At 41.2% G+C, this 13,300-nt stretch overlaps 1 protein-coding gene across 2 annotated transcripts in view; it reads left to right on the top strand.

Annotated features, from left to right (window-relative positions):
• Positions 1-477: 477 nt before the first annotated feature.
• The window catches only part of LOC124874942 (KAT8 regulatory NSL complex subunit 1-like), a 39,783-nt gene continuing 26,960 nt past the window's right edge, over positions 478-13,300 (top strand). For both annotated transcript variants that reach the window (XM_047376627.1, XM_047376628.1), the window contains exons 1-2: positions 478-949; positions 3,424-4,894. In XM_047376627.1, coding sequence (XP_047232583.1) covers positions 3,492-4,894 — 1,403 coding nt within the window. In that variant the 5' untranslated portion in view covers positions 478-949; positions 3,424-3,491. The remainder of the gene's footprint in view (positions 950-3,423; positions 4,895-13,300) is intronic.

A 13,300-nucleotide genomic window follows, 5' to 3' on the forward strand; every position in this document is an offset into this window, starting at 1 on the left:
CTAGACACCATGAGGTGTTTTATTACACTGAAGGGAAAGAGCTCCTTCATGTGGTCTCTGGCTACACCTCCACAGAAGGCTGATGTAGTGGTGTGGCAGTTTAAAAGGAATAAGGAGACCTGATAGTATTAACTGATTCAGGTGTGAATTATGAATGATACAGATAATGTAACAACAAATCTCATTTGTGTGAATGGTTTGTGTGCAGTAACAAGCTGAGTGTGTGTGACACAGTTGATCTTAGAGCATGCGGATACGTCTGGCAGAGGATATTTCCAGTTAAACCAGCAGCACCATCTCATAGCATTCTGATAATACGCGTGAAAGTGACACTGCGCGGTGTTTTAGGGAAGACAATGCCCTCTTGTGGTTTCTTCTTTGAGGTTTTCTGTTGTTTCTTGTCTCCCCTTTACTCTAGTGGTGAGAATGAGAAGTGTCTCCCGCCTACAGCAGCGCACGCACACATACACGCGCGCGCAGAGCTCTTCTATGTTTGTCAGACTCAATCCGACGGAGAGGAGCTAGCCGCCATTTTCTAAACGTCTCTCCCTAAAACGAGAGAAAAAGCCTCGCGTCAAACCGCGATCTGGATCACCTCTCTCTCCTCGGGAATCAGTTTTTTTCGCATCAGGATTGCCGTGGAATCGCCTACATTTGAGTAATCGGGAATAGGGCGGACTGTTTTGCGGCCTTGGGTTATAATATTCGCTGTGGCGGCGAGGCGAACTGTAGATCGGTGATTCGCCCATTGCTGAATCCGGAACGAACCCGAGAGACTCCGAGAAGCGGGGCCCTTTCCGCACCCTGGTTGCATATTTTTTTGGATTTATTAATGGCAGAGTGATCGACAAAAGCCCCGTGTGTTGTGTTGGTACTCTTGGTTTTTTTCCACCCTAACTGCAGGGGACTGTTGCCGAAATTCCCTCGGATAGTGCAAACTCGTCACGTGGTAGGTTCCTCCTTTTTCTTTGTTAGCGAGCTAACCAGACTGCCTGGGTCTACTCCCAACTTCTCAGCTTTTCAGAGACACGCTATAACTACACCCACCGCCCGATCCTCTTTCAGCTTCTGTGCGAAAATAAGACCGTGGACAGGTGCTGTAGATTCAAAAAAACAAGCTACTTGTGTTTATTTCTGTAGTCTAATTACAATGCAGACCATGTCTCCACTCTGCAATCGGTCGCAATACGTTGTTTATATAAATAGTTATCAGACACACGAATGTCTGGTTATAATGGCCCGTATTAGTATCTGCTGTGCAACAGAGCCTTGTTTTATTTTTATTGTTGCTGTGTGTTCAGGGACGCTCTTACCTTATTAAACATTTTAACTTTAGGCATAATTTACTCCAAACTATTACCGACAGTGTACGCAGGTTACGTAGGCACTTTAAACGTTCACTCGCCTAACGAGGTTTGTGTAAAACTCTAAAGTTGGTCTCTACCAGATAATAAAATTGTTTAGTATTAAAGCTACATAACAGTGTGGTCAGTGTCGTTTCACTGCAGCTGGCTTGTGAGAGACACGCCAACTTGCCAGCAGGTTGTTTCTTGCATCAGCAGCAAAGCGCATTAATTTCCACGCAGTTTATTGACTCAACAGATATTTCTCTCTTGGTTCCTGGGTTTGCTTGATCGTGTTTCTGTCTTCCCCTTTTTTTTTTTTTTTCTTACACCTCGTTATGATACGAAGTGACCATGTGCTGCCTTTGCGCCTAAACTAATTGAAATGTAGTGCAATGAAATGGTGCACACGTAACGCTGAGGCGCAAAGCAGCCTTTTACATGCACAAATGCTCTTGTAAACACCAGGAAGACATTTTGACGATTACGTTATGGTTGGCTAACGTTGGATGTGGACATTTTTGTCGCATCTCAAACCACACGTTTACAGAAAAAAAAAAAAAAAAAAAACCCAAAAACGTTGAATTATCGTAGCATCTTGGCCTACGATGATCATTTAAATGTCCCTGGAGTAGCTCGGCGTTTTTTTTTTTGGAGCCGAATGGGTGGTTTTAGATGGATGAATTGCATTGCATAATCTGCTTCGGAAACACCAACATGGCGTAGTGCGCGCCGACGAGAAACTGCAGTGAAATACTGAACCCCTCATTCATCTGAGCCTGCAGACGATGCGCGGAGATGCAGCTCTTATCTTTCACAATTTGAAGGCAGTCTGTTTGAAAGTTTCCCATGAATACGCATGCGGCTGGCATGAAAGATATGCTTATCATTCAAACAATGCCTTTGCCATCGACTTTCTCCTAGCATAATGGATTTTTTTGAAGCAGCTTCCACGCTGGAATATCAGAGAAAGAGGGATTTTAACAACGAGTTAGGATGAAATGACATAGCAACCCTGGCAGGATGACATCATTTGCTTTGAGCTAATGCTGGGCCTAAATCCACCTACTTACACGGCCTGCAAGGAACCCTGATGCATGCAGACTTGCCAGGGTACATGTAGGGCAGTGGGGTTTGGGCAATTTGCATTGGTTTCTCCTGTTTCTTTCCTCACCAGAAGTTTCTGTTTTAACGCCTTATAAGTAAATGACACTGAGGGCTTGTTTGCACGTACATGGTTGTAGTGGGAATTATTTAGTGGCCTTGGGTGAGGGTTGTTATTCCATCAGTGCCCTTTGCATGTTATTTCCCCTAAGTCAGTGCATAGCATTTTCTATTCATTAGTGTGAATGCAGTAGGCATTCACACTAATAGTGTTCCTGTTTCTCTTTATTATTATTATTATTATAGTTTTGTTTGAAGTCCTACTTTTTTAGAATATTTTCTGGAATTGTAATAAAAATATATGTGGTGCAAAGTGAATAACTTGGCAAATGAATTGAAAATAAGATGACATTTATTTTGCCTCACTTTGAATTTGTAGGTTGGAAATGAATCCCAGACAGTCCCCAGTTCATTTATTTATAATTATGTTTACTTAAGCCTTTTTTTTTTTAAGTAAGAGGAAGTATGTTGGGCTGTGGATATTGGTCACTAGTTTTATTAATTTACTCTTGATTATTGGTCCCTAATTTTTCAATACTTGTGTTGGTTAGTAATTTTCCAGTCACGGTATAGCCCTACATAACCAGTTGCGCAAATGTTTTATTTATGTTGTGTATAGATTCAGCTCTGGTCATATTGTTTTTACAGTTCTGAGATCAGTATGTAATACAGAGAGATTGGTAAGGAATTAAGGTTTTTTGCCTTTTTAATTCTAAATCAATAATATTTTAATTTTTAAAGCAAGTTTTTGGTTTCATGCTCCTATAAGTTAAACCAGCTAGCGTAGCTGGTGGTGTTGTGAAATCAAAGTTGTATAACTTGTTTTTTGTTTTTAGCCTCCCCTGTCTGTTTCTTTTTTTATGTTTCTTTTGTCTTATTCTGTTCTTGTCTTATTGTGCCTCCATGTTGTCTCCAGGCTTTTCTCAGGTGGGGCAGTAAGCGGGTGGAGTGGAGCAGGCCGAGGTGCCCGTCCCTCTGCACTGCATGGCTGCGATGGCGCCCGCTCTCACCGACGCCCCAGCCGAAGCTCACCACATCCGCTTCAAACTGGCTGCCCCATCTTCAAGTCTCTCACCGGCCAGTGCAGAGAACAACGGTAACGCCAGCAACATCCTCATCCATAGCAGCGGCCCCGGCAAGTGCAAGGTCACCTCCGAAAATTGCCCTCTTGATTTCTGCAGCGGCGACCAGGAACATCAGGAACAGCAACCCCAGACCGACTCAGTGTCTCAGGCCTCAGCCTTGGGTAAACTCCAGCCACTGGTGGCTTCTTATTTATGCTCAGATGTGACATCTGTCCCTGCAAATAAGGAGTCAATCAAGCTGCAAGGAGTCCTCATCAAACAGTCTGTGTTGAAAAGCCACAGAATTCAGCCCAGTTCTCTGCTTAACGGTGGGGGAGACTTCCTCCTGAGGAGGAGGCACGCAATTGAACTCTCTGGTGGCCAACTGAAAAGCTTCATGAGTGGCAGCACCAACGGGAGTGGCCAGCCCTTGGCACCTGTCAACGGCCTGGCCAAGAAGCTGGCAAGTATGTCAGGCTCTGGCTGCGTGGTAACGGTGAACGGTGATAAGCCTTCGGCCACCACAGACTCCCAGTCCCAGAACCTGCCATTGGACTCAGAGACCTTCACTGCTACCATATCTGGGCACATCCCAGTAAAAGAAGGCCTCAAACAGAAGCATTCCTCTGGGGTTACTCAGAATGCAGATGGAAATAATGTTGAACCACCAGCGCTTCATTCTGCTGCTCTCTCTTCCTTTAACCACGACAACCCGAACTCGGCTGAACAAGTTAGTTTAAACGAAGCTAATTTGGAGACGCCTACTGGTCAGCCACAGGATTCTGATGGGGAGAGGCCAGGCAGCAGCCAGCAGGGATCCCCAAAATGCACAGCTACACCAGAGCCTCCTCCACCCTGCAGTTTCTCCTCAGACAGCCTTGAGGCTCATGTCAGAGAGCGCACAGTTCTCAACAGCAAGCGCCAGGCTGAAATCGAAAGCCGCCTGCGACGCCTGCGCAAACGTCTTCAGGTGGTGCAGGCCAAGCAGGTGGAGCGGCACATCCAGCAGCAGCTGGGAGGCTTCTTGGACTCGGCTCTTAGCAGGCTACGAGCTGGTAACCGTAAGTCAGAGGTGGCCCCACATTCGGCTGCATGGAGGACTGGACGGCACTATTCGTCAAACAGGGACAGTCTCAGCCGGTTCCTGAAGAGCGGCTCTGTGCCCTTGGAGCTGGAGAGGCTGTATCTGAGCGGGTCAGCCAACCTTCATTCAGCAGAAAGCGCCTTTGACTCTGATGTAACTGAAAGTAGCTCTGGTGGGGACTCTGACCTGGAAGAGGAGGAGTTGTCCAGAGTGGACATTGAGCAGCGACATGTCAAAATGTAAGTGCAGTGTCCTCACACACACTGTGTTCAGTGAAGTTCAGTACTTAATGTAGAAAGCGTTCATTTTCAAAGAAACACTTCATAACGGTACTCAGTTGTATTAAGGTTTTAGGTAGACCCGCGTGGTGTTGACATCTCCCCTCACTCACGCCTGTCATGGTACTTGGAGCTGCTCAACTGTCCAAAGAAAGTCCCCCCATTTCCAAATGCTGCAGTATGCTACTCCAGCATAGCAGGTGCTAATGACAATCATAGTTGCGCTTGGGTCAAACTCCAGGGAGGGGTAGACATACAGTCACCCACAGAGCATGTGTAGCTGTGTGGGTGGTATGCTGTAGAGAAAGCACAAGCTCGAATGGACCATGGGATAAAAAGCTTTCTTGTCAGAGTTCTTCCTTCTGAGGAGGGCCAGGCTAAAAAGGAATGTTCCGTTTATCCAGCAGAGCTAGTCATTTTTTTTAATTTTTTGGATTAAAACCTTGAGCGAACATCAAGGTGGAGGTCAGTGGATTCAGAGAAGTCGTGTTTGTTTTTGCACACATCCTGTTTTAACGTCGGGTTTGTGTCAGCAGAAGCATGAACACGTATTCCATAGGAAGTTCACATCAGAGTGCAGATCTCGGTGTCATCCGATTTAACAGGCTGTGGGGCGGGGGCTACATAGCAGGTCGGGTCTGGTGTGTTAATGGAGTTATTGGCTGGTGTGAGATTGGGTAGATTATTAACAAAGTAGCTCTTTCTTATCCTACTCTGTGATGATCTTTGACCTAAATATAATCATATCCTAACAGGAAGTGTTTGTTGTGTGCATAACCATGAAAACATTTCATTTAGATGCTTGTTATTCACACAATTTTAAAGATGGAATGAGAGAAGAGTCAATAAAAATAGAGTAAATAACAATGACAAATATTGATATGGGGCGTTTTAGGGGGAAAACTTAAGCTGACTATAGATTTAATGTAAACAGGCATAGTAAATAGGACTGGTTGACATCGACTTCGATTCAGTTTGTTTATATAGCGGCAATTTACAATACATCTCGAAGCACTTTTTAAATGCAATTTTAGCAAGTATGTCATAAATTTAAATCCCAAAAACTCCCATTTAAAGATATGATTATGCACTTAGAAAGTATGAAAAAATATGATGCTTCTGAAAAGGATATGTTTTATAATTTAATGATGCAAATACTTAAAAATGCATCTCAGACTGACTTTGTTTTAAATATTTACTTCTTGACTTTATAATTATGCATTTTTAAACAAAATAGATTTATCAGTTGTCTTCTATTCCTGGCCAGGATATATGTATATAGTAAATTCGCCTCATGGCTTGTCAGTGTTAAATGTCTAAAGTCAGTGTTGAATATCAATCCATTTTTTTTTTTTTGTAGTCAGTTTATTGAGCATGGGATTAGAACAGAACAAAGTCAACACACAGTTTATACTCTTAATGGATTTAACACTACAGCCTATTTGTGATCATAAAGATTAGGGAGCACAGTTGGGCACACAAGCAGAAGCGTAGTTGATTGTAAAATATGCCACAAGAAGTTGTAAAAAATAATATAAGAAAAAGTTTTACTCTGAGGTGCTTCTAACTGATTATGTGATCTATAGTGACTTGAAAGGATGAGGTTGGCTTTAAGATATATTTAACAGTTTATGCAACTATTGTTATCCTCTGGTATTTTGTTTGTTTTTATTACGCTGCTAGTAAACCATTTCTCATTACAACAACAGGGTGGCCATAAAAGCTCTGAATTATTTGCCAATCACTGTGAAACTGCAAAAGAACAAGCTAACTTGAGTCTTTTGAAATAAAAATAAAAATTTAGATTCTACTGGGGAACAGATCAGAGACACACTGAAAGTGAAGGACCAGCAGTAAAACTGTTTATGTAACATTTTGTAAGGCCATCACAGTTACATAGTGTGATGTTACATAGTGTGATGTTACATAGTGTGATGTTAAAGAAAGCCTAAAAAGTTTCCGGATTGTCTTGCAAAGCAAATCGATGTTTAAGTGATTCCAGAGTGTATGGTTCGGGGACTCCACTTTGGGTCACGAAACAACAAGAGAGGGGTCCTAAGATGGTCTCCAGAAATTCACTACTTGTTAGTTTATTTATATAACGTCAGTCCACAACAAATGCCATCTTAAGGTATAAACGGATACAATTCATAAACAGAACTATATAAGCAAATCAATCCAATCATATAGGCAGATTACAATGTAATTACATACTTGCATAGCTATATTACAAGGCTGTAAAATTCTGTTCACTATACCAGTTGATAAGTTATTTAAGGAGGCCCTGCCAGTGGCATTGACCCATTGACTTAGCAGCTAAACCTCCTTCTAAACAGGTGGGAAGAAACTAATTAAATTACGAGTTGCTAATAATGTTTATACCTTAGTTAGTACAAGAGATAAAAATCAATGTCAAAAAGGCATCATGACAGCTGTCAAGGCTACATGTGTTGCATTTATGTCTTTTAATTTACCAATCACTATTGGCATTATTCATATACTTTTGCATACGTTCTGTGGCTCAGAAGATAACTAGTTCGGGAATTTTGTAGGAAGAGAACGAACTCCTTATTATGCCGTCAAAGCAAATAAACCTCAGAAGGCAATTTATTACAATTTTTTTCCTGGCTATCTACAAATGTGACTCACTCAATATTTTTAAATTCACAAGCTGATTTTTTTTTTTTTTCCATCGCTGCATCTGTTTGATCAGGGGTTCATTTCTCCTCACAGCAAAATGTTTCATTGCTTGTTCCTGCTTTACTTAACCACGCTAACTTTCTAGTGTCCACCCTTTTAAAACGGCTTTACTGTGAGGCAGCTAAAACTTCCTGCAAACTTAGTGACCATCAACATGTGGTGACTCTTCGGCATGTCGGGAGATCTCCTCGTAAAGTCACATTTTCCACTGCTGCCGTTTCCGAAATCAAACGTCATTAAGTGCAGTAAGTGAGTCTGCAGTTAGATGTAACGTTTAATTATGGTTATCTGTAACACAGTAGATCATGTGTGCTTATGTAAGAGTCTTTTGTTTGTGGAGGAAGTAAAATCAGTTATTAATGACGGCCCATGGAGGCAGATTCTTTTGAGTCTGTAGTGTAATCATACATTCCCTCAAATGGCGTTAATCCTGCTACCTAAATGTAATCTGAGGCTACGAGCAGCTAGTTAAAACTTGCTCTTTTGAGACAATGGGAGTGTCACCAGTCGCAGGTATTTGCTGTACAATACAATCTACGCTTCAGTAGGAGCTAAGATTACCTAAATGTACTGAGTTTCTTATGTGAGCCAAGTTGTAAACATTTAGCGTTGTCATTTGAGTTTTATTGAACTATGTGAAAGTACAGTTGATATACCTTCAAGCAGCTAGCGATTCAACAGGTTGAAAACTGGTTCCCAGTTCTGTTTAACCTTTTATTCATTGTTAACATATTTGTCTTCTAGGAAGTGAGGTGTATGCTTTTCAACGGCCGTTATACAACACTTTCCCATCTAACATTTGGTCTCGGTTAACAATCACTGGCTTAAAGGGACTACCCCACTAACTACTTACAATTTAATGTCTTCTTCGAGCAACAGCTTCTTAATTTCGTTTTTTTTACAACAGGAGGATTCACAGGCGTGTGAGAAAATAACCTGTTTGCTTGTTTGGTCGTGTTGCTTACATCTAATCCTGTCAGCCATGCTTGTTCCATAGACGTGGTTTCCTGTATCTCAGAGGATTGGTGTTCAGCCAACATCTGCTACAAGCTTATGTTGCAGGCCTTTCTTTCTTCTTTTTTTTCTGACCAGTGTCTGTTGTAAATAAGAGATCCATAACAGCCTGTACTGGTCGGTGGGTGCTGCTAGTTCCAGAAAATCATGTTAATGTCATTCTTTAACTGGAACCGCAGAATCACTTGTATTTATTATATTAAGCATGTTGCAAGGAGCACGGCATGTTCTGTGTTAAGAAACGAGTGGGCACAGTTTCTTGTTTCTGAGGCAACAAAAATGCTCATCAGGAAATCTCAGATCTTACGTAATGGCTTATGGAACAATAAAAATTTCTACATTTCTGTAATTTGATCATTAAAAACAAACTTGTCTCCAGGGATTTAAAAAAAAAAAAAAAAAAACGAGGACCCGATGATCCAGGCAACGTGCTGATTGTATGATCTGCAGGGTAATTGGGACTACAGAGTGCCTTTCATGCTTATGGTTCAGCATTACGCTGCAGTCTGAGTCAGTTGGGTGTGTTGTTCCTTCCCCTCATCACCGCTGTCCATGTATGCATGTATGTATGCACTCGAGTGCTTGTATAGGTTTCAGTCCCGCTTGACACATCTGGATGTGTTTAGCTCGACCCGAGCTCCCCAACACAAACCCACAGTCGTTACATAACCCCTCTCTTTTATGTAATGACTGCTGCAGCTCTCCGGCTGAATTTGCCCTCTTCCTGCCCCACACCCTTGTCCTGCTGGTTGGCCTCACCCGTAATCCTGGTTCCCAAATAGCTTCTTCCTGTTTAAAGATGAATTAGACTAGCTCTCCTGTAAAACTCTAGGCCAGGGGTGGGTAACTCCAGTCCTCGAGGGCCGTGTTCTGCAAGTTTTAGATGTGTCTCTGCTTCAACACACCTGAATCAAATGTATGGCTCATTACCAGGCCTGTGCAGAAATGACTGCATACTGAGGGGGTAATTCAGTCATTTGCTTCATATGTTGGACCAAGGACACATCTAAGTTGCCCACTCCTGCTCTTGGCAGACATCCTGACACACATGGATCTTAACCTGGGGGGAAAAGGACATTTTTCAGTTTTGTTAATGTTTTGGAGTCGAGAGTCTTTCAGCTGTGTAAATAAGTTTACAAATCCTTGACTGTAGAGTAAAGAGAATAAGATGACGGCTGCTTTTTATTCATTTTGTTGGCTGAACAAACAGCCGACACGCCTTCCAGGAAAATAGTTTCCTTTCTTAAAGCTTCTTGCACCTTTTATGCTTCCTCCTGACTTAATGTTTAAACGACTCACTGATGCTTCTACACCGAAGATTTTGTTGCTGCCAGTCTAGCCTGGAGGAGCTTAACTATGGTGCATTCACTGATCCTAAAAATGTCCTGTTAGCTTCTGTCCTGATCAGGGCCGGTCAAGCTTAAAATTGTCCAGTTTGATTCCTCAGACAATTTCTCCTATTTTAGGTTTTCTCTGATATTTAGCATTTGTTTTCAGGCTTCCTTTAGTGTCTGAAAAATGTCAGTTTACATTACATTTATTTTAAAGTGTAATACTTTTTATTGTGCAAGTAATGTGCCACAGTTCTTTGCTATCCTGCATTTTTCAAAATCTGCAGAAAAAAAAAACAGGCTTCACCCTTGAACCGCTGCTTCTCTAGGAGTTTGCTTTCATAGTTGAGACGAAAAGGTAACTTCCTTGTTGTAAGCCTTGGCAAAATACATCAAACTCTTGTTAGATTGTCATAGAGCCAAAAGCAAGGCCTTTATAAGTGACCTTCACAATCAGGAGCACTTAAACCTTTAACAATGTGTTTGCGTCAGGCTGCAGCAAGACCCTCAAATTGCTGATTTCTGTCAGGGTTTTCTGACGTGTCTCCTTGTGCTTTATACTTTGGTCACTAACAGCAGTAACTTGATGTTAAGCTAGTTTTATGATGATGTTGTGAAATAGTTGACCAACACTTGAAATTACCACAGCAGCGAAAGGAGGAAAGAGGTCGAGGTAGATGATGCGTCTGCTAGTTGGCAGAGCTTTGAAAGGGCTTTAAAGGGCCACAAGAACAACAGCGATTGTGTTCAGTGCTATTAGACGTGAGCAGTGCAGTAAACAAATTATTTCAAGGGTACCAAAAACAGCTGTTCTTGAAGTGTGTAATTTTTTTGAGGGGAAGTTATTCTGCAGGGAAGAGGTTGTGTTGTAGAGATTTGAGCTTTCAATGAATTATAAGCTTTTGCTCATTTGTAAGACTCTGCTGAAAGAAGGAAATGATTGTCCAAAATAAAAATTTAAACCCGAAACGCTTTTTGACACAAAGGCAGAGAAACGTTCAGTGGTCACAAGGAGAACTGAGGAGCAACATGTGACTGGTACACACTTTTGTTTTCCTCAAGAAAAGTAAATGTATCTTTGCTCATAAAAGATGGCAAGATCGATAGGTGCAGTGTCCGCTCACACCCCAACCCACCGCACAGCTGGACTGCTGTTATATGAAGTGGGTGAAGATGGAGGCTGGTACAGATGGTTGCAGCTAATGGGAGGAACCCTCTGACTGACATTTGAAAGATGAGGGCTGAACATGTCAAGTGTAATTTAGACAAACCACAAAAGTTAAAATCACAAATGCACACTGCTCTTGAGCTAGAACTTAAAATTGAAAAATGTTTGTGTTAAAAAGTGGGAGCATTGATTCATAGATGACCAATAAAGACCATAATGTGGATCACACAGGATAGCTGCCTATTTAATCCATTTATATACAGCTGAAGCTACTGTCGATGCATTCAGCTGATATTTCTTATGACAATGCAGTATGTCCAACACATGTTTGTTGTGCTGTTTCTGTGTTCATGCAGTTGCAAGTGTGCAAATTTTGAAGAAAACCTTGCCTTGAAAACGCAAAACAGTAACCCAGAAATGCACTCTCTGATTGTCTTCCTTTCTCAAGTTTAAGTTTCTGTTCTTGTTCTGAGTAACTGAAGATAAATCAATGTGAGTTTCTGTCTAATGTTTGAATTTCCATACAACACATGGTTGAAAATGTCCTTCCCCCAGTTAATACGTTGCATTTAATAAAATAGCAGTAAGGGAGGAAAGGCGTTTAAAATCCAAATCTATCAGGCTGCAGATAAGCTTCATTGATGACCTTAACAAAAATGTTCTATTTGAAAACTCAGCTGCATCTTTCTAACAAATCATAAATAAACGCTAAATGTCTCATTATGCATGGCTAGACATGGAACGGTAAGGACTCTGTATTAACACAAAGCAAAATTGCTTTTTACACATAACTATTAAGAATCACATTATTCTTGTTGCTGCTAAAATAACTGCCTTTAATATTGCAGTTATAATAATGTTATAAAATGGATTTTATGTTTTTATTCATAGACTTAATCAAAAATATAGTATATAGTTCTGCAACATTTAGTAGTAGATCTTAAGTGCTTATTTTACAAATTACTATCCATTCTGGCCATTCAGTTTTTTACTGCTTGAAGTATATAAAGCTTATATTATCGGTTTATTTGGTTGGGTGGGTTGCTAGGGCAGCCAGCCTGCAGTGACCTGCTATACAGACATGAGCAGCATGCATGCCTTCATAGGAGTGATGGGTGGCACTCCTTAGTTTCCATACAGCGACTGTTTGGTTTTTCACCACTGTAACCTTTTCCAAACAGCCACATTTATCTGTCTTGTTAGCAGAGGGAAAGTATAGTAGACTTCTTTGAGTCAGCAGTGCACAGCAACAAGTGGGGGAGGGAAGTGCTGCGTTACTCTATGCTCTGTACACTCCAGTTCCTTCTCTGGTTCTTAAACTGTAACCTTCTAAAACCTTGGTACACCTTGGTATCTGTAACTTGCCCATGACTATATTTGAAACAAATAGCAAAATACAGTGTACAGCCATATACAGGGGACCCTGCTTTGTACGGTACATATTTTAGATGTGCTTAAATACTGTGTATCCCACTTTATCTGACATCAGAGGGTGCTGGTTTTACAGTTGCTGATGGGAAGTTTGATGTGTGGTTACTTTGAAAACTTGATGCTCTGTGCGTATATTCTGAGCTGCTCCATTAGCGCTCAGTCAGTTTGTTTTAAATTAACAAAAAAGGCGACAACTTGCAATACTTGCTTGTTTAATCTTGGCAACGAACTTGTCACACATGTTTGCAACACTTGTAGGAGATGATCTGTTGCTCCCATTCATGGCCTGTAAAGACTTGTTAGTCTATTGATCAGTTATTCCTCCCTTGTATAGCAACATACCATCAGTTTAGTGTTTGTTTCAGTATGATGTCTAGACCGCAGATAAAGGCACTTCTCAAAAAATTAGAATATAGTGAAAAAGTTCATTATTTTTTCATTCATTTCAGAAAGTGAAACTCATATATTGTATAGATTCATTACACATGGAGTGAAATATTTCAAGCCTTTATTTCTTGTATTTGTTATTGATTACAGATAATAAAAACCCAAAATTCAGTGTCTCAGAAAATGAGAATTTTGTGAAAAAGTTAAACAATAGAAACACCTGCAAAGGTTTCCTGAATCTCTAAATGGTCTCTGTCTGGGGCGTTAGGCCACACAATCATGAAGAAGACTGCTGGCAGGACAGATTTTCCAGAAGATTGTCATTTACACATCTCC

The sequence above is a fragment of the Girardinichthys multiradiatus genome, chromosome 10, assembly GCF_021462225.1.
Source record: "Girardinichthys multiradiatus isolate DD_20200921_A chromosome 10, DD_fGirMul_XY1, whole genome shotgun sequence".
NCBI lineage: Eukaryota > Metazoa > Chordata > Actinopteri > Cyprinodontiformes > Goodeidae > Girardinichthys > Girardinichthys multiradiatus.